The sequence below is a fragment of the Macaca mulatta genome, chromosome 16 (assembly GCF_049350105.2).
Source record: "Macaca mulatta isolate MMU2019108-1 chromosome 16, T2T-MMU8v2.0, whole genome shotgun sequence".
Lineage (NCBI taxonomy): Eukaryota > Metazoa > Chordata > Mammalia > Primates > Cercopithecidae > Macaca > Macaca mulatta.
In genome coordinates, this window is record NC_133421.1 from 64,638,295 (window position 1) to 64,660,072 (window position 21,778).

General features: G+C 47.2%; 1 protein-coding gene across 4 annotated transcripts in view; it reads left to right on the top strand.

Moving 5' to 3' along the window:
* WIPF2 (WAS/WASL interacting protein family member 2) overlaps window positions 1-21,778 on the top strand; it is a 70,446-nt gene that overhangs the window by 43,479 nt on the left and 5,189 nt on the right. For all 4 annotated transcript variants that reach the window (XM_077971589.1, XM_077971588.1, XM_077971587.1 and 1 more), the window contains 5 exons: window positions 3,757-3,889; window positions 5,709-5,825; window positions 7,645-8,301; window positions 17,860-18,069; window positions 21,468-21,569. In XM_077971589.1, coding sequence (XP_077827715.1) covers window positions 3,757-3,889; window positions 5,709-5,825; window positions 7,645-8,301; window positions 17,860-18,069; window positions 21,468-21,569 — 1,219 coding nt within the window. The remainder of the gene's footprint in view (window positions 1-3,756; window positions 3,890-5,708; window positions 5,826-7,644; window positions 8,302-17,859; window positions 18,070-21,467; window positions 21,570-21,778) is intronic.

Genomic DNA, 21,778 nt, shown 5'->3' on the forward strand with positions numbered 1-21,778 from the left:
TTATGTTTTTAGCAGAGACAGGGTTACATTATGTTGGCCAGGCTGGTCTCAAACTCCTGACCTCAGGTGATCTGCCTGCCTCGGCCTCCTAAAGTGCTGGGATTACAGGCATGAGCCACTGCACCTGGCCTGGACATTTTTAAGGCTTTTCATACATATTGTTAAATTGCTTTCTAGAAAGATTATACCAATTTATCTTACCCTAGGTAGTATAAAAATTCCCTTTTCCCTGAATCCTTACGACTACCATACTTATTCATCCTGTGTATTTATTTTTCATTTTTAAATTTTATTTACTTATTTATTTTTTGAAACAGAGTCTTGCTCTGTCAGCCAGGCTAGAGTACAGTGGTGTGATCTCGCCTCACTGCAACCTCTGCCTCCCAGGTTCAAACGATTCTTCTGCCTCAGCCTCCCAAGTAGCTGAGATTACAGGCATGCACCACCATGCCAGGCTGATTTTTTTTTTTTTTTTTTTGAGACGGAGTCTCGCCCTGTCGCCCTGGCTGGAGTGCAGTGGCACAATCTCGGCTCACTGCAAGCTCCGCTCTGCCTCCCGGGTTCACGCCATTCTCCTGCCTCAGCTTCCCAAGTAGCTGGGACTACAGGCGCACGCCACCACACCCGGCTAATTTTTTGTAATTTTTAGTAGAGACGGGGTTTCACCATGTTAGCCAGGATGGTCTCGAACTCCTGACCTCATGATCCACCCGCCTCGGCCTCCCAAAGTGCTGGGATTACAGACGTGAGCCACTGTGCCCGGCCACCAGGCTGATTTTTGTATTTTTAGTATAGACGGGGTTTCGCCATGTTGGCCAGGCTGGTCTCCAACTCCTGACCTCATAATCCACCCACCTCGGTCTCCAAAAGTGCTGGGATTACAGGTGTGAGCCACCACGCCCGGCCCATCCTGCGCATTTTTTGAGCTTCCTCTCTGTGCCAGGCACTCTGCAGCAGTGAGTGGTGTGGTTCCTGCCTTCATGAACCCTGCCTTCAGTAAGTTTTTACAGTCTCTTTAGTAAAAAAAAAAATTTTTTTTTTTTTTTTTTTTTTGAGACTGAGTCTGGCTCTGTCGCCCAGGCTGGAGTGCAGTGGCCGGATCTCAGCTCACTGCAAGCTCCGCCTCCCGGGTTTACGCCATTCTCCTGCCTCAGCCTCCCGAGTAGCTGGGACCACAGGCGCCCGCCACTTCGCCCGGCTAGTTTTTTGTATTTTTTAGTAGAGATGGGGTTTCACCGTGTTAGCCAGGATGGTCTCGATCTCCTGACCTCGTGATCCGCCCGTCTCGGCCTCCCAAAGTGCTGGGATTACAGGCTTGAGCCACCGCGCCCGGCCTTTTTTTTTTTTTTTTGAGGTGGAGTCTCGCTCTGTCACCCAGGCTGGAGTGCAGTGGTGCGATCTCAGCTTACTGCAACCTCCGCCTCCCAGGTTCAAGCAAATCTCCTACCTCAACCTCCTGAGTAGCTGGGACTGCAGGCGCATGCCACCACGCCTGGCTAATTTTTGTATTTTTAGTAGAGATGGGGTTTCAGCATGTTGGCCAGGATGGTCTCGGTCTCCTGACCTCTTGATCCACCGCCTTGGCCTCCCAAAGTGCTGGGATTGTAGGCGTGAGCCACCATGCCTGGCCTTCTGATTTTAACCTTTACCAGTTGGTAGTTACTATGTTTTAACTTGCATCTTTATTTTTATTTTTATTTTTTGAGATGGAGCTTTGCTCTTGTTGCCTAGGCTGGAGTACAATGTTGGGATCTTGGCTCACCGCAGCCTATGCCTCCTGGGTTCAGGCAATTCTCCTGGCTCAGCCTTCCAAGTAACTGGGATTACAGGCCTGTGCCACCATGCCAGGCTAATTTTTGTATTTTTAATAAAGACGGGGTTCCTCCATGTTGGTCAGGCTGGTCCTGAACTCCCAACCTCAGGTGATCCACCTGCCTCAGCCTCCCAAAGTGTTGGAATTACAGGCATGAGCCACCGCGCCCGGCCGCATGCATGACTTTTTTTTTTTTTTTTTTTTTTAAATCTTGAAGCGATGTCTCACTCTGTCACCAGGCTGGAGTTCAGTGGCGTGATCTCGGCTTACTTCAGTCTCTGCCTCCCAGGTTCAAGTGATTCTCCTGCCTCAGCCTCCTGAGTAGCTGGGATTACAGGCACGTGCCACCGCACCCGGCTAAGTTTTTTATATTTTTAGTAGAGATGGGGTTTCACCATGTTGGCCAGGATGGTCTCGATCTCTCAACCTCACAATCCGCCCGCCTCGGCCTCCCAAAGTACTGGGATTACAGGCGTGAGCCACTGCGCCCAGCCGCATGCATCATTTTTTATACTGCAGTGTATGAAGTTCAGGTCAGAGGCATGAGGACGAGATACACATATTTGAAGTTTGGGGAGTTATGGTGGCAATCAAGCCCTGGGACGGGGTGGGTGTGCCCAGGAGCATTTGAATAGAGGCTGAGGATAGAACTCTGGGAAATGAGGTTTAAGAGGTAAGTGGAAGATGAAGAACCTGAAAAGAACCATGTTGTTGAAAGGTTACAAAAATTAGCCAAATGTGGTGGCATGTACCTGTAGTTCCAGCTACTTGGGAGGCTGAAGTGAGAGGATCACTTGGGCCTGAGAAATTGAGGCTGCAGTGAGCAGTGATCGTGCCACTGCACTCCAGCCTGGATGACAGAATAAGACCCTGTCTCAAAAATAAAAAAAAGCAAAAACAAAAAAAGCAATCAGAGAATAGAAAACGCCTGGGGCTTCGAGACAATCAGAGCATTCAAATCTTGGCTGTTTGTTTATTAATGATGTGACATTACCTTTATTTCCTCATCTTTGGAATGAGAATAATATAGTTTACTTTATAACTTTATTTAGAGGTTAAATTGAAGTAATAGGGAGACAGTAGGGTATGTTAGTTGAGATAGGATATGAGTTTTTAGTGTCACTGTTGGAGTTTGGACTCTTGTTTTATCGTTTATTAGTTGCATGACCTTAGATAGCTATTCAGCATCTGGCCCACCCTTTCCAAATGGCGACAATGATAATAATACCTTTCTCATGGGAAGGTTTCGAGATTTAAATCAGCTAAGGCAAATATTGTGCTTACCACAGTGCCTAAGTCATAGTAGGGACTAAATTTTGCCTTGATGGTGATGATACACATTAACATACATACATAGTGTCTCACATGCAGACTAGCACAAAGATAACTAAGTATTACTGCAGGCCTCCCATCAGAAGCTTCTGAATAAGAAGGAAATGGAGCTCCTTCACAGAAGATAGAACAGGAGGGAAAAAACTGAAAAGGATGATGCACATTGATATTGCTCTTTGGTATATATATCTAATGACGTTAGACAGATATTTCAAGGAATCCGTTTGCTTTAAGTCATTTATCCCAAGCTTGTGATAAAGGGAACTTTTTTTTTTTTCTTGCAGACGCATTCTCGCCCTGTTGCCCAGGCTGGAGTGCAGTGGTGTGATCTCGGCTCACTGCAACCTCCAACTCCCGAGTTCAAGTGATTCTCCTGTCTCAGCCTCCCGAGTAGCTGGGATTACAGCATGTGCCACCATGCCTGGCTAATTTTTTGTATTTTTAGTAGAGACGGGGTTTCACCATGTTGGCCAGGATGGTCTCGAACTCCTGACCTCAAGTGATCCACCTGCCTTGGCCTCCCAAAGTGTTGGGATTACAGGTGTGAGCCACTGCACCTGGCCGATAAAGGGAACTATTTAGGGTGAACTTACATTTCTCTTATCCTCCAGGCAAACACAGAGCAGCCCAAGCTGAGTAGAGATGAGCAGCGGGGTCGAGGCGCCCTCTTACAGGACATTTGCAAAGGGACCAAGCTGAAGAAGGTGACCAACATTAATGATCGGAGTGCTCCCATCCTCGAGAGTGAGTCTGAGCTTCATTTCCTAGTGAACCGGCAGGATCCCAGGAGTGACTTGAAGACTTGGCTGTGTTGTTATTTTTATTGGGGCTTGAGTGGGAGAGTTTTGTCCTGGGATGTGCTTTGGCTCTCTTCTCATTCTTCTGAACCTTAGAAGTTTCTTCTTGACTCTTGGAGAGCATCTCAGGTTTAAGGTTACCATCTCACTGGGCGTGGTGGCTCATGCCTGTAAGCCAAATACTTTGGGAGGTCAAGGTGGAAAGATTGCATGAGCCTAGAAGTTCGAGGCTGCAGTGAGCTGTGATCACGTCACTGTGCCACTGCACTCCAGCCTGGGCAACAGAGCAAGACTCTGTCTCTCAAAAAGGAAAAGAAAAAAAAAAAAGAAGGCTGCCGTCTCTTATTGTAACTAATACTCATCAGGGCACATCCTTGACTGTCCTTTGAGGATACTGCCACATTCCTATAAACCTCTTGACTGAAACCAAGGTTGATTTTATGATTGCTACAAGTGTCCGTTCCTGTAGGCCTCTGGAGAGTGCTCACATATTGGTCCCTGATCCCTTAACTTTCTATCTATCATCTGAGATGTGGAGAGGAGAGTCCAGATAACTATGTTGCACTTTTTTTTTTTTAGCCTGAGTTTTGCTCTTGTTGCCCAGGCTGGAGTGCAGTGGCGTGGCCTCAGCTCACTGCAACGTCTGCCTCCTGGGTTCAGATGATTCTCGTGCCTCAGCCTCCCAAGTAGCTGGGATTACAGGTGCGTGCCACCACGCCTGTCTAATTTTTTGTATTTTTAGTAGAGACGGGGGGGTCTCACCGTGTTGACCAGGCTGGTCTTGAACTCCTGACCTCAGGTGGTCCACCTGCTCGGCCTCCCAAAGTGCTGGGATTACAGGCATGAGCCACTGCGCCTGGCCCCCCAAACATTTATTTAACCCCCTTATCCCTTTGCCCTAAATAAAGGAAGATCAGCCACTTGTTCTTTTTTTTTTTTCTTTTGAGACGGAGTCTCACTCTGTCACCCAGGCTGGAGTGCAGTGGCACAATCTCAGCTCACTGCAAGCTCCACCTCCCGGGTTCACACCATTCTCCTGCCACACCATTCTCCTGCCTCAGCCTCCCAAGTAGCTGGGACTACAGGCACCCGCCACCACGCCCGACTAATTTTTTGTATTTCTAGTAGAGACGGGGTTTCACCGTAGTCTCTATCTCCTGACCTCGTGATCCGCCCACCTCGGCCTCCCACAGTACTGGCATTACAGGTGTGAGCCACTGCGCCCAGCCTCACTTGTTCTTTCTCTTTCATCACAACAAAGAGTTTCATCCCTACACAAAGCTGTGGAGCAGAGACGCCTAGCTTTCCCTTCTTTTCTTTTCTCTCTCTCTCTTTTTTTTTTTCTGAAACAGGGTCTTGCTCTGTCTGTCGCTCAGGCTGGAGTGCAGTGGTACGATCATGGTTCACTGCCACCTCGACCTCCCAGGCTCAATCAATCCTCCCATCTCAGCCTCCCAAGTATATAGGCATGCATCACCATGCCTGGGTAATTTTTGAAATTTTTTGTAGAGACAGGGTCCTACTATGTTGCCCAGGCTGCTCTCAAACTCCTGAACTTAAGTGATCCTCCCATCTTGGCCTCCCAAAATGCTGGGATTAATGACATGAGCCACTGTACCAGGCCTGCTTTTTTAAATAGAAGGGCAAAAACAAGACTGGTTTGTTTGCAAGCGATAGCCCAGACAGAGGAGGGGTTTCCCCTCATGATTGACTTGGTCATCAGCTGAGAGCATGTGAAATGAAAACCCTACTGGTATGCTTTCCAGAGCCCAAAGGAAGCAGTGGTGGCTATGGCTCTGGAGGAGCTGCCCTGCAGCCCAAGGGAGGTCTGTTCCAAGGAGGAGTGCCGAAGCTTCGACCTGTGGGAGCCAAGGACGGTTCAGGTATCTGATGAGTACTTTCCCAGGATATTTCCCTGGTGTGTTAATTTCTGATGTCCCAAGTGGGCCATCTCAAGTTGAGGAGTGTGGTAAAGGTCGGGGGCAGAAAGACTTGGGAGCAGGGGAGGAGTTATACAGTAGAATACAGCAAAAGCTGAGGGATTAAATGAAAGCGGATGCAATTTAGATAAAGAAAATGTGGTATATATACACTAGAATACTATTTAGCCTTAGAAAAGAAGGAAACTTCTGTCATTTCTGATAATACGGATGAACTTGGAGGAAATTATACTAAGTGAAATAAGCCAGGTACAAAAACAAATACTGCATGATCTCATTTATATGTGGGATCTGAAACAGTTGAACTCATTCATAGAAGTAGAGAGTGAAACGTTGGTTACTAGAGGCTGGGGGCAGTAGGTGTTGGGATGGAGAAAGGGGAGATGTTGGTCAAAGGGTACAAAGTTTCAGTTAGACAGGAGGGATAAGTTTTAGTGATCTATTGCAGCAGTCCCCAGTCTTTTAGGCACCAGGAACTGGTTTCATGGAAGACAATTTTTCCATGGATGGTGGTCGGGGATGGTTTCGGGATGAAACTGTTCCACCTTAGATCATCAGGCGTTAGTTAGATTCTCTTAAGGGGCATGCAACCTAGATCCCTCACATGGGCGGTTCACAGTGGAGTTCGCCCTCCTATGAGAATCTAATGCTGCTGCTCTTCTGACAGGAGGCGGAGCTCAGGCAGTAATGCTTGCTCTCTCACCTTCTGTGTGCCCCGTTCCTAACAGGTCACTGACCTGTACAGGTGCGTGGCCCCAGGGGTATAATCAGACGACCCCTGATTATACTTGATGTATATTTGAAAATTGCTAAAAGAGTTTTATTTTATTTATTCTTTTCTTTTTTTTCCTCCTGAGATGGAGTCTTGCTCTGGCCCAGCCTGGAGTGCAGTGGTGCCATCTTGGCTCACTGCAACTTCCCCCTCCTGGGTTCAAGCCATTCTCCTGCCTCAGCCTCCCAAGTAGGTGGGATTACAGGCACAGGCCACCACACCTGGCTAATTTTTGTAGTTTTAGTAGAGATGGGGTTTCGCCATGTTGGCCAGGCTGGTCTCAAACTTCTGACCTCAAGTGATCCACCTGCCTTGGCCTCCCAAAGTGCTGGGATTACAGGCATGAGCCACTGCGCCTGTTGTAGAGTAGATTTTAAGTGTTTTCACCATAAAAAGAAAAATAGGTGATGGATATGTTAGTTTGATTTAATCATTCCACAATGTATACATATAACAAGGCATTGTATCCCATAAATACATAAAATCATTACTTGTCAAAAATAAAGTAAAATTTAAAAATAAATAACAATGTATCCTGAGCCTGAAACCATATTAAAACCTAGAACTAGGCCGGACGTGGTGGCTCACGCCTGTAATCCCAGCACTTTGGGAGGCCGAGGTGGGTGGATCACCTGAGATTAGGATTTTGAGACCAGCCTGGCCAACATGGGGAAACCCCATCTCTACTAAAAATACAAAAATTAGCCGGGTGTGGTGGTGCGCGCCTGTAATCCCAGCTACTCAGGGGTCTGAGGCAGGAGAATCACTTGAACCCATGAGGCAGAGGTTGCGGTGAGCTGAGATCGTGCCATTGCACTCCAGCCTGGGCAACAACAGCAAAACTTTGTCACACACACAAAAAAGCAAAAACCCAGAACTATGCAAGTCCTTTCCCTGCTACCATGCAGGTTGCACTAAGGAGCTGAGTCAAGTAGAGATACTGACCAGTATCTGTCTAGCTCTGTTGACCCCGTGTTTGTGTATTTGTAGAGAACCTAGCTGGTAAGCCGGCCCTGCAAGTCCCCAGTTCTCGAGCTGCTGCCCCAAGGCCTCCAGTATCTGCAGCCAGCGGGCGTCCTCAGGATGATACAGACAGCAGCCGGGCCTCACTCCCAGAACTGCCCCGGATGCAGAGACCCTCTTTACCGGACCTCTCTCGGCCTAATACCACCAGCAGTACGGGCATGAAGCACAGCTCCTCTGCCCCTCCCCCGCCACCCCCAGGGCGGCGTGCCAACGCACCCCCCACACCTCTGCCTATGCACAGCAACAAAGCCCCTGCCTACAACAGAGAGAAACCCTTGCCGCCGACGCCTGGACAGAGGCTTCACCCTGGTCGAGAGGGACCTCCTGCTCCACCCCCAGTCAAACCACCTCCTTCCCCTGTGAATATCAGAACGGGACCAAGTGGCCAGTCTCTGGCTCCTCCTCCTCCGCCTTACCGCCAGCCTCCTGGGGTCCCCAATGGACCCTCTAGCCCCACTAATGAGTCAGCCCCTGAGCTGCCACAGAGACACAATTCTTTGCATAGGAAGACACCAGGGCCTGTCAGAGGCCTAGCACCTCCTCCGCCCACCTCAGCCTCCTCCTCTTTACTGAGTAATAGGCCACCTCCCCCAGCCCGAGACCCTCCCAGTCGGGGAGCAGGTAAGTGCTTGGAAGCACCTTTTTCCCTATCGTGCTGTGAATTGATTTTATCTTTTCCCCAGAGCACTGCTTGAAGACAGTAATTCATTTATTCATTCAATGGGTTTATTGAGTACCTTTTTATGCGTCAGATCTGTTGGTAGGGAAACAGCAATAAATAGAAAAGACAAAAAGTTCTTGTTTTGGACAGTCAAACTAGTAAAATATATAAATACATAGTATGTAGTATGCTTTAGAGAATTACAAAGAGGAGAGGAATAAGATGTACTGGGGCGGAGGTCGGATGATGATAAATTGGAGCAGTAGGGAGAGTCAAGACAGTCCTTACTGATAAGGTGAAAATTTGACAAAGACCTGAAGAAAGTGACGAGTAAGCTTACTAGTTATCTAGGAGAACAGCTGTTGCAGGCAGTGGGAACAACAGATGTAGAGGACATAAGGTAGAAGTATTCTTGAAACATTTTGGGGACAGCAAGAGGGCCTTTGTGGCAAGACTAGAAAGACTGAGGGAGGGAAGAGTGGTAGGACTTAGAGGTTGGAAAGCTGGAGCTGCAGGGGAGAACACTGCAGGACTTTGCAAAGACCTTGAATTTAACTTTGTGAGATGGGAAGCCACTGGAGAGTTTTAAACAGAGAAGTAGTATGATTTGACTCACCTTTTAAAAAGATCACTAGCACCTATGTTGATAACAGACTGCAGTAGGACAAAGGTGACAAAAAGAGACCAGTTACTGGGCTGTTGCAGTAAATGGCCAGATGGTTAGGAGTACTGCGAATTTGTGGGAAGATAGGTGTTTGGTTTGAGACAAGTGTGAGATGCCTATTAGGTACTCAAGAAGAGATAATGAATTGGTACTTGGCTATCAGACTCCAAAGTTGAGGGGAGAGGTCTCGACTAGAGAGACACATTTGAATGGTATTGAAAACCACATGCTAGATGAAGTCACCTAAGGAGTGAGTATAGATAAGAAGAGTCCTAGGAGGCTGAGGCAGGAGAATTGCTTGAACTCAGGAGGCAGAGGTTGCAGTGAGCCAAGATCACGCCACTGCACTCCAGCCTGGGTGACAGAGTGACGCTCTGTTTCAAAAAAAAAAAAAAAGATGAGGGCTAAGCCCTCGCCCTCCTACATTAGAGGCAAGAGAGATAAAGAATACCCAGTGGAGGAAACAGAAAAGCTTCTAGTGAGGATGGAAGGAGAAAAACCAAGAATGTGATGGAGAAACTCCAAGGTAGAGTAAGTGGTCAGCTGTGCCCAGTGCTGCAGATGGGTCGGGTAAGTTAAAGGCCAAGAACTGGCATTGGTCATGGGACCCTTTGGAGTAGTTTCAGTGGAGTGGTGGAGGGCGAAAGTGAAAGCTTAATTGGAGTGGGTTCAAGAATGCAGGAATAGGAGGAGAGAAATTGGAGATAGCAATATAGAAATATCTTAAAGAGTTTGCTGTAAAGTCCAGGAGAGAGGGGTGAAGAGAAGTGAAGTGAATGTTGGAGGAAGATGTGGGGTTGAGAGTTGGTTTTTTCCCATCCCAAGATGGGAGACCTATTTGTATGCTGATGGAATGAGTAGCATGAAACTTAGGAGAGAGGGAAAAAATTGAATCAGAGGAGAGGGAACAGATTGCCTGAATAATGACCTTAGGAGGCCAGAGGAGAGAGAATGTGATCCACAGATAAAAGGTTGGCCTTAGATAGAAATGTGGTTCTTCCGTAGTAACAAGAGGGGAGGCAGAGCATATAGGCTTAGAAGCAAGTGGGTAGGTGGGTGTAGTGGTAGAAGCAAGTGGAAAGTTTATTCTAATTTGCTTCTGTTTTCTCAGTGAAATGGAAAGCAAGAGCATCAGCTGTGATTGAGGCGAGGGAAGGAGAAGGCGAGTTGAGGAGAGAGAAGTGGCATGAAATGGTCATCTGGAGCATGGGAGTATGGGTGGATTAGGGAAATGTGCTCAGAAAGGCAACCACGCGAAGGGCCCACTTGAGATTATGGGCCATACATTTCATGTGAGATTAATTAGTCTCATGTGTGTTCAACTGTGATTTGCAGGTACAAAATAAGAGTAGAGCTCTGTTTAACCAGTGTTAGCATGTTTTAGGCATGTGCGACTCTAAGGGAGAGTGAGGCAGGAAGGAAAGGGTGTATGTGAGGGAGTGATTGCAATAATGAAGCCTAAGCTGGGTAAGGAGGAAATTCAGGAACCCTGGAAAAAGAAGAGGTTGTGTAATCTCCTTATAATTAGCATAATTGAAATTTTAGAGTGAGGGGAGACCATGACAGCTCTCTGGGGCCTTATTGGACCTGGGAATTTTGGCTCCCATATCCTTGTATCATTAGACTTTGAGATATACCCTCCCCAAACAGCTTATCCTTTATTTATTTATTTGTTTGTTTGTGTTTTGAGACAGAGTCTTGCTCTGTCATCCAGGCTGGAGTGCAGTGGTACGATCTCTGCTCACTGCAACCTCCGCCTCCTAGGTTCAAGTGATTGTTATGTTTCAGCCTCCCAAGTAGCTGGAATTACAGGCAAGTGCCACCATACCTGGCTAATTTTTGTATTTTTAGTAGAGACGGGTTTTCACCATGTTGGCCAGGCTGGTCTCAAACTCCTGACCTCAAGTGAGCCACTGCGCCCAGCCCTTAGCTTTTATTTTAAAGTCAGTTTCTGTAGGTATAGAACATTGATTAAGGAGTTATGTCATGGAGTCTGGGCATGATGGCTCGTGCCTGTAATCCCAGCACTTGGGATTGGGGAGGTTGAGGCCGGCAGTTCACTTAAGCCCAGGAGTTCGAGACCAGCCTGGGCAACATAGCAAAGCCCTGTCTCTACAAAAAATAATTTTAAAAAATTAGCCTGGCATGGTGGTGCATGCCTGTAGTCCCAGCTACTCGAGAGGCTGAGGTTGGAAGACCACTTGAGCCTGGGAGGTGGAGGTTGCAGTGAGCCGTGATAGTGCCACTGCACTTCAGCCTGGGCAACACAGTAAGACCTTGCCTCAAAGGAAAAAAAAAAATGGTAAAGGTTATATTATTAAGTAACAAGGCATTAAAAGCCTATTAACCTGTGTGCAGCTGCTTTATTTGGTACACACAGATTTGTACTCTGGCAGCTGGCCATCTAACATAGGGCAGCCAAACAGTGGCCTGCTGCATTCCTGATCCCATATCTCCCTAGCTTTAGCCATAAGGAGGTAGTCCTAAGGTGGACCTTGATTCTGTAAAGTTCAGGTTTGACTTTTTTTTTTAACTTAGGGATTTTACAAAAGACTCTTATTAGGGATTTTACAAAGGACTCTTTGTCTGAGCAAAGCTCATATCTTTCTGACCTCATCCAGGAATAGAAGAAGAGAAAAATGCAATTTCCGTGGGTTGAACTGAGTACTGTTAAATGTCTGCAGGCTTTCTTGCTTCCCACTTTTCCATTCCTTCTCTGTGATAGCTAGGGCTACAGGGTTGTTGCCACCATGTCTGGCTCATTAATTTTTTTTTTTTTTTTTAAGATGAGGTCTGTGTTGCCCAGGCTGGACTCAAACTCTTGGGCTCAAGCCATCTTCCCACCTTGGCCTCCCGAAGCCCTGAGATTACAGATGTGAGCAATTGTACCTGGCTAGGGCAGCAATTCTTAAGAGTGATAAACTGGAAAAAAATTGAGGTATTTTAGTCAGAGATCATTTGAGTATTGCCTCAGTTTGTTGTGTGACATTGCACAGATCGCTGATTCTCTCTTTTCTCATCTGTAAAATGTACATTTGAAAAGTACAGTGGGGGTAAGGCACAGAGGCTCACACCCGTAATCCTAGTGCTTTGGGAGGCTGAGGCAGGAGGATCGCTTGAGACTGGAGTTCAAGACCAGCCTGGGCAACATGGTGAAACCCCATTTCTACAAAAAATAAAAAAAGTAGGCCGGGTGCAGTGGCTCACGCCTATAATCTTAGCATTTTGGGAGGCTGAGACAGGCAGATCACCTGAGGTCGGGAGTTCAAGACCAGCCTGGCCAACATGGTGAAACCTCGTCTGTCTACTAAAATACAAAAATTAGCCGGGCATGATGGCGGGTGCCTGTAATCCCAGCTACTCGAGAGGCTGAGATAGGAGAATCGCTTGAACCTGGGAGATTGTGGTTGCAGTGAACTGAGATCGCACCACTACACTCCAGCATGGGTGGCTGAGCGAGACTCTGTCTCAAAAAATAATAATAAATAAAAATAAATTTTAAAAACCTAGCCAGGTGTGGCAGCGTGTGCCTGTGGTCCCAGCTACTTGGGAGGCTAGGATGGGAGGATCACTTGAACCCAGGAGGCAGAGGCTGCAGAGAGCTGAGATCACACCACTGCACTCCAGCCTAGGCAGCAGAGCAAGACCCTGTCTCAAAAAAAAATCCTAAAAACACAAAAACTAGTATTATTGGTTTATAGAGTTTGTTTCAAGAATTTTTTCTTTGCAGAGTAAAACACTGTCCATTTTTAAGGGAATTAAAAAAAAAATTGAAACCATCATACTTTTCTCAAAATTAGGGTTAATCTTGGATTACAAAAGGCTGTCTCCCATCCCAGGACTTCTTTTGCAAATTGTTTTTTTAGGGACTGGAGTTCTGGCTCTGTCACTTGAAACAGTCTTAAAACTGGATCTGGGGCCAGGCGCGGTGGTTCAAGCCTGTAATCCCAGCACTTTGGGAGGCTGAGATGGGCGGATCACGAGGTCAGGAGATCGAGACCATCCTGGCGAACACGGTGAAACCCCGTCTCTACTAAAAATACAAAAAATTAGCCGGGCATGGCAACGGGTGCCTGTAGTCCCAGCTACTCGGGAGGCTGAGGTAGGAGAATGGCGTGAACCCAGGAGGCGGAGCTTGCAGTGAGCCAAGATCGCGCCACTGCACTCCAGCCTGGGGGACAGAGTGAGACTCCATCTCAAAAACAAACAAACAAACAAAAAAACAACTGAATCTGACAAAGAACCCAGAAGCTTATTGGAGATAGCAGAACCTGGCTGGGATGAGGGAGGGAGCTGGAGGAGCCAAACAGATCACTCTTATCCTGCTCTATTTTGCCATTCCAGGTCATCTCATCAGTGTCACCTGCCTGGTGTCTAGCTGGTGCCAGTGTCCTTGTGAACCTGGCTAACCCTGTCTACCTTGCTGCCCTGGCCCGGGAGTAGATACAAATTCTCAGGGCCTTGAGGAATCTGGGTTTTCAGGAATATTTTTCGGGACTTAAAGAAGCTTCTCTTAAAGAGCTTTGGTTTGAGTAGGTTTGGAATGAAAACAAGGCTCAGGCCAGGCGCGGTGGCTCACGCCTATAATCCCAGCACTTTGGGAGGCCGAGGCGGGCAGATCATGAGGTCAGGAGATCGAGACCATCCTGGATAACTGGTGAAACCCCGTCTCTACTAAAAATACAAAAAAATTAGCCAGGCGTGGTGGCGGTACCTGTAGTCCCAGCTACTCGGGAGGCTGAGGCAGGAGAATGGCATGAACTCGGGAGGCGGAGCTTGCAGTGAGCCAAGATCATGCCACCACACTCCAGGCTGGGCAACAGAGCGAAACTCCGTCTCAAAAAAAAGAAAAAAGGCTCAGAGATCTGCTGGGAGGTATAAGATTTCTCTTTAATTATTGCATCTAGTGTCCCCTGTTTCTACTTGAACAAAGCTTGGAAACAGTGAGGAAGAGTTGACATTCTGAGTGTGTCTTATGGGAAGCAAAAACATTTATTGGGCTTATTGTGCCAGCTTGTGTGTGTGTGTGTGTGTGTGTGTGTGTGTTCGTTCCATTACCGTGTTACATGCTTAGCTATAGTCACTACAGAAATTCTGACAGTAAGCAGGAGGAATAATAGGACAGTTTTTTCTTCAAGACAGTCTTGCTCTGTCACCAGGCTGGAGTGCAGTGGTGCGATGTTGGCTTCTTGCAACCTCCACCTCCCAGGTTCAAGCTCCTCCCACCTCAGGCTCCAGAATATCTGGGATTGCAGGCATGCGCCACCACGCTTGGCTAATTTTTGTACCTTTTTTTTAAATTAGAGGTGGGGTTTCATCATGTTGCCCGGGCTGATCTCGAACTCCTGGCATCAAGCGTTCTGCCTGCCTCAGCCTCCCAGAGTGCTGGGATTACAAATGTGAGCTACTGTGCCCGGCCAAGATACCGTTTTATTACTAAAAACAGTTTTGTCTGTTAAGCTGAGTAGTCTCTTCACGTACTATTTAGTTAACAACTATTTATCAGGCCACGTGCTGTGGCACATGCCTATAATCCCAGCCCTTTGCTGAGGCTGGAGCATTACTTGAGCCCAGGAGTTTGAAGCTGCAGTGAGCTGTGATTCCACCACTGCACTTTAACCTGGGTGACACAGTGAGACCCTGTCTCTTTAAAAAAAAAAAAAAATTGGCCGGGCGCGGTGGCTCAAGCCTGTAATCCCAGCACTTTGGGAGGCCGAGGCGGGCGGATCACAAGGTCAGGAGATCGAGACCACAGTGAAACCCCGTCTCTACTAAAAATACAAAAAATTAGCCGGGCGCGGTGGCGGGCGCCTGTAGTCCTAGCTACTCAGGAGGCTGAGGCAGGAGAATGGCGTGAACCCAGGAGGCGGAGCTTGCAGTGAGCCGAGATCGCGCCACTGCACTCCAGCCTGGGCAACAGCGTGAGACTCCGTCTCAAAAAAAAAAAAAAAAAAAATTGAACATGGCCCAGATACCAAAAGATGCACTTCCAAACCACTGAATTGTAAATCTGGTTGGAAAGATACTATGCAGAATACTGGGAGTTATGAAAAGCAGTGTGGGAGAGTAGAAAGAGCAGACATGTGCCTTGCCTGTTTTTATTTGATCTGCGACCTTAATCAGATCAAATAAAATGACAAATGAGAGTCCCAGTTTTCTCATTTGTGAAATGGGGATAATACTACATTCTTTGCAGGTGTGGCTATAAGACTTTTTAAAGATTTAATACACCTGCCGGGCGCGGTGGCTCAAGCCTGTAATCCCAGCACTTTGGGAGGCCGAGGCGGGCGGATCACGAGGTCAGGAGATCGAGACCATCCTGGCTAACACGGTGAAACCCCGTCTCTACTAAAAATACAAAAAAACTAGCTGGGCGCGGTGGCGGGCGCCTGTAGTCCCAGCTACTCGGGAGGCTGAGGCAGGAGAATGGCGTAAACCCGGGAGGCGGAGCTTGCAGTGAGCTGAGATCCGGCCACTGCACTCCAGCCTGGGTGACAGAGCAAGACTCCGTCTCAAAAAAAAAAAAAAGATTTAATACACCTAAAATGCCTGGAACATAATAGATACCCAATAAATGGTAGCTGCTATTATTGTTAGTTAATACAGAGCACAGGAGTAAGACAACTTAAACACATTAGAATCTATTGTATTCCAGTCATATTGCCATGTCTTCACACATGCTTTTGACGTTACCTTCTACTTGGTGGCAAATTTTCATTTTTTAAGAGTGAATTTGATTTTTGGAAATGACCAAAAAGCAGATTCAGACACAGGTATGAATATTTTCTTTTTTTTTTTTTTTGAGGCAGAGTTTTGCTCTTGTTGCCCAGGCTGGAGTGCAATGGCACAATCTCGGCTCACTGCAACCTCCGCCTCCTAGGTTCAAGCAGTTCTCCTGCCTCAGCCTCCCGAGTAGCTGGGATTACAGGCATGCGCCACCACTCCCGGCTAATTTTTGTATTTTTAGTAGAGACTGGGTTTCTCCATGTTGATTAGGCTGGTCTTGAACTCCCAACCTCAGGTGATCCTCCCGCCTCGACCTCCCAAAGTGCTGGGATTACAGGTGTGAGCCACCATGCCCGGCATAGGTATAAATATTTTCACTGGTGGTGGGACGACCTCAGAAATGAAATGTGACCATCATATAATAGTGTTTATAGCTCTGATAAACTTGCTTTGGAGGTAGTTCCAAAAGAGGTGTTTGCAATGTTTGAGCAATGAGACTGTTACTGGACATTTGTAACTTCCCACAATGAATCTGCTGTATATATTTTGAAAGTCGCTCATTGATATTAGAGTAAGTGACATAGCCTGTATATGCTGTGGGAGAGCAGAGGTGGAGGGACTCAGAAGAAAATGGATTGCTTTGGGAAAGCCTTGAGAAGATGGGACTTGGATTGAACCTTGAAGGATAGGGAGGATTTGGTAGTAAGGGAAGGGGGGATATCAGAATATTGTGAGGGGAGTCACAAGAGCAAAGCATGTAATTCAGTTTATTCAGCAGACATTGATTGAACACCTGCTGTGTGCTGTACTTGAGAACCCAGAAGGAGGAACTGCTCTGACATCAAGGGGTACACAGTATACTGGGGGAAGAGTACACAGAAGAAATAATTATAACAGTCTATTCAAGTGGTAGGTACGCACAAGCTGCAGTGGAAGTGCAGAAGAGGGCTCCTGACCTAGCCTAGCAATAAGAACGGAAGAGGAGAAGCCAAACTCAGGCTGATAGGCACGGTAGGTTACTATGTAAGCAAAGGCTTTGAGACTTTATTTATTTATTTACTTATGTATTTGAGATGGAGTCTCGCTCTGTTGCCCAGGCTGGAGTGCAGTGGCACAATCTGGGCTCACTGCAGCCTCCACCTCCCAGGTTCAAGTGATTCTTGTGCCTCAGCCTCCTGAGAAGCTGGGACTACAGGCACATGCCACCGCACTGGGCTGATTTTTTGTATTTTTAGTAGAGATGGGGTTTCATCATGTTGCCCAGGCTGGTCTCGAACTGCTGAGCTCAGGCAATTCCTCCCACCTTGGCCTCCCAGAGTGCTAGGATTATAGACGTGAGCCATCATAGCCAGCCACGGTTTCAGACTTTATGATTTAGGCAGTGCAAAGGCTTTGAAAAAATTGGATCAAGTTTTTAGGGAGATTAGTGAGTTGGTGTTATGCAAAATGAATTTGGAGGGGTAATAGACGAAGCAAGGAGAACATTCGGAAGGCTTTGCAGTGGAACAGGCTAAATATAAGGAAGACTTGAATTAGAATTGTGGAGGAAGGCATGGAAAAGCATAAAAAAAATCAAGAACAGATAGAGTTCTTGACTGACTGGTACGAAATGTAAAAAGGTCATACATTTATTCTGAATATTGGTATCTGGAAGAATGGTGATACTATTCAAGTAATAAGGACAAAGGGGGACCAGGCACTGTGAGCGTCTGTGGGACGTGTTATTCCTTTTTTTTTTTTTTTTTTTTTTTTGAGATGGAGTCTCGCTGTGTCGCCCAGGCTGGAGTACAGTGGCCAGATCTCAGCTCACCGCAAGCCCCACCTCCCGGGTTTACGCCATTCTCCTGCCTCAGCCTCCCGAGTAGCTGGGACTACAGGCGCCCGCCACCTCGCCCGGCTAGTTTTTTGTATTTTTTAGTAGAGACGGGGTTTCACCGGGTTAGCCAGGATGGTCTCGATCTCCTGACCTCGTGATCCGCCCGTCTCGGCCTCCCAAAGTGCTGGGATTACAGGCTTGAGCCACCGCGCCTGGCCAGGACGTGTTATTCTTTTAGCTCATGTGTTTCAAGTCATTCTACCGCTTGCCATCTCCACATCCAAACCTAACTACTTTGGATTTTAATTGCAGCTCCTCCACCCCCACCACCCGTGATCCGAAATGGTGCCCGGGATGCTCCCCCTCCCCCACCACCATACCGAATGCATGGGTCAGAACCCCCGAGCCGAGGAAAGCCCCCACCTCCACCCTCAAGGACGCCAGCTGGGCCACCCCCTCCTCCTCCGCCACCCCTGAGGAATGGCCACAGAGATTCTATCACCACTGTCCGGTCTTTCTTGGGTGAGTAGCTAGCTATCTGTAGTCTCATGGTTCCTGCGGTGACTTCACCCACTCCACTGCCATGGCTGCCAGATGGCCACCGTAGAGCGGGAATGGCCACATGGGATCCTTTGTTCACAATAGTTCTCCTCCTGACTTTATCCTCAGACTTACGGGCTGTGTTCATTGACTTCCTTATCTTGATGTGAATTCTAAGCATGGATGCTTTGGAATAGATTGAAGTAAGATCAGCAAGTATTATGCTAGCTTAACTCTAAAGCCACTCCAAAGATCAGTTTCTGTAGCTCGCTTTTAGGTCAGAGACTCTGTATCTTCTTTAGGATTATTCAGACAGGACTTACATATTCTCCTAGGAAGGAGTGTTCCTTTCTAGCTCTTCAAAAACAAAACATTTGATTGTTCTTGGAATTACTTTTTCAAATTATTTTTTATAGAGACCGGGTCTCACTCTGTTGCCCAGGCTGCTGTCAAACTCCTGGGCTCAAGCAGTCCTCCAACCTCTGCCTCCCAAAGTGCTGGGATTACACATGTGAGCCGTCACACCCAGCCTCACGGCCCCTCCTTGGAATTCTTGGGGGGAAAAAAAAAAAAAAAAAGTCCCATGTCACATTGCCTGGAAAGAAACAAGAAGAAAGAATAACAAAAAATATTAAAGAAAAAAGGATTGGCCGGGCGCGGTGGCTCAAGCCTGTAATCCCAGCACTTTGGGAGGCTGAGACGGGCGGATCACGAGGTCAAGAGATCGAGACCATCCTGGCTAACACAGTGAAACCCCATCTCTACTAAAAATACAAAAAACTAGCCGGGCGAGGTGGTGGGTGCCTGTAGTCCCAGCTACTCGGGAGGCTGAGGCAGGAGAATGGCGTAAACCCGGGAGGCCGAGCTTGCAGTGAGCTGAGATCCGGCCACTGCACTCCAGCCCCAGCGGCAGAGCGAGACTCTGTCTCAAAAAAAAAAAAAAAAGGATTGGGTGCGGTGGCTCATGCCTGTAATCCCAGCACTTTGGGAGGCCAAGGTGGGAGGATTGCTTTGAGCCCAGGAACTCAAGACCAGCCTGGGCAACATGGTGAAACTTCATCTCTCTGAAAAATACAAAAATTAGCTGGGTGTGGTGGCACATGCCTGTGGTCCGAGCTACTCAGGAGGATTGCCTAAGTCCAGGGAGGTTGAGGCTGCAGCAAGCCATGATCGCACCACTGCACCCCAGCCTGGACAACAGAGCGAGACTCTGTCTCAAAAAAAAAAAAAAAAATCAGCTGGGTGTGGTGGCTCATACCTGTAATCCCAGCACATTGGGAGGCCGAGGCAGGCAGATCACCTGAGGTCAGGAGTTTGAGACCAGCCTGGCCAACATAGTGAAACCCCATCTCTACTAAAAATATAAAAAATTAGCGTGGCATGCCCCCGTAATCCCAGCTACTCAGAAGGCTGAGGTAGGAGAATCGCTTGAACCCAGGAGGTGGAGGTTGCAGTGAGCCAAGATCGTGCCACTGCACTCCAACCTGGTGACAGAGCAAGACTGTGTCTTAAAAAAAAAAAAAAAAAAAAAAAAAAAAAAAACGAAACCCAAAACATACACATTAATCCAAAGCCACTAACTAGCAGTGTTATTTTGAGGAAGTCACATTACTCCTTGGGGCCTCACTTCCCTTATTTTGTAAAATTAGGTTGACTAGATGAGAAGTGTATCAGATTAACTTTTCCAAGATTATAAATGTTGGGGGGCTCTACCTAAGAGATTCCAATTCCTTGGTTCTGGGATGTAACCATAAGTAAAGGTTGTCCAGAGGCTATTGTTAGACCCCTCTGTTGAGGACCCCTGGAAAAAATCTCTGTAAGGTCCCTTGCAGGCCTAACACTCTAGATTCTTTTTTTTTTTTTCTTTTTCTTTGAGATAGCGTCTTGCTTTGTCATCCAGGCTGGAGTGCAGTAGCACAATCACGGCTCACCGCAGCCTCGACCTCCCAAGCTCAAGCAATCCTCCCATCTCTCAGCCTTCCAAGTGGCTGGGACCAGAGGCGTGCATCACCATGCTTGGCTAATTTTGTATTTTTTTTGTAGGGATGAGGTTTTGCCATGTTGCCCAGACTGGTCTCAAACTCCTGGGCTCAAGCTACCTGCCCACCTCGGCCTCCCAAAGTGCTGGGATTACAGGCATGAGCCACCATGCCCAGCTTCTAGATTCTTTAATGGTTGCTGTCTTTACCCCCTGTCCTCCATGTTCTGTTCTATTCCTATTAGGCATGCCAGGGTTTTTGCTTTTAAAGATATATCCTTATTGTAGAAACCTTTGGGATGTGATCAAGCCACACTTACAGAAAATTTGAGCCTTCTTATCGAGGGGCCATAGAAAATAGGAGTAGAAGCCATGTTGGCTGTCCCAACTATGTAAGTGAAGGTAACATGGGCTGAAAGGGAATTATCTGCTCATATCTCTCACTAGCCATAGACAAATATTCCCATTTTAAATTAATTTCTACTGATTTCTGGATTTAGATCAGTTGTTTTGCCATGGCGACAGTCCCTAAGATGTTATTAAAACACAGAATCGGCTGGGCCTGGTGGCTCACACCTGTAATCCCAGCACTTTGGGAGGCCGAGGAAGGTGGATCACCTGGGGTCAGGAGTTCAAGGCTAGCCTGGCCAATATGGTGAAACCCTGTCTCTACTAAAATTACAAAAATTAGCCAGGTGTGGTGGTGCACGCCTGTAATCCCAGGGATGCTGAGCAGGAGAATTGCTTGAACCTGGGAGGCGGAGGTTGCAGTGAGCCAAGATCACGCCACCGCACCTCAGCCTGGGCAACAGAGTGAGACTCCATCTCAAAAAAAAAATTTCTTTCTGCTAATTCAGAAAGAATTATATTTCTTCCTGCTACCATGCAAAAAACTGGGCTCCTGTCCTGTTCTGTGTCTGACTTGATGGAAAGGTTTAAAGAATCGGCTCAGGCTAGGCACGGTGGCTCACACCTGTAATCCCAGCACTTTGGGAGGTCAGGTGGGCAGATTGAGCTCAGGAGTTCGAGACTAGCCTGGGCAATATGGCGAAACCCCGTCTCTACTAAAAATACAAAAAACTAGCTGGGCGAGGTGGTGGGCACCACTGCACTCCAGTCTGGGTGACAGAGTGAGAGTGTTAAAAATATATATATATATAAAAAAAATGAGCTCAAAGATGCACTACTTAGTACAGAGAGGTTTCGAATACATGCTCTGTGCATGCAAGGCGCGTGGGGTGATGCTGCTGCTGTTCTCAGGGTCGTTAGTTTGGTGGCGCAGTAGGTCTTCACGGTACCTCAGAGTGCCTGAGAGATTAGTAAGTGGGGAGGGTTGAAGTGGTCAGAGGCCTTGGGAGCACAAGCAAGGATGATAGGAATTAATATTCTGTTCTTTTTGCAGATGATTTTGAGTCAAAGTATTCCTTCCATCCAGTAGAAGACTTTCCTGCTCCAGAAGAATATAAACACTTTCAGAGGATATATCCCAGCAAAACAAACCGAGGTGAGAATAATAAAAAAGTTTTTCCATAATTGCATAAAATGTAGAATTTGTGTGTTTTCTTGAGTTACAATTTGCTTCTCTCTGGACGCAGTGGCTCACACCTATAATCCCAGCACTTTGGGAGGCCGAGGTGGACGGATGACAAGATCAGGAATTCGAGACCAGCCTGACCAACATAGTGAAATCCTGTCTCTACTAAAAATACAAAA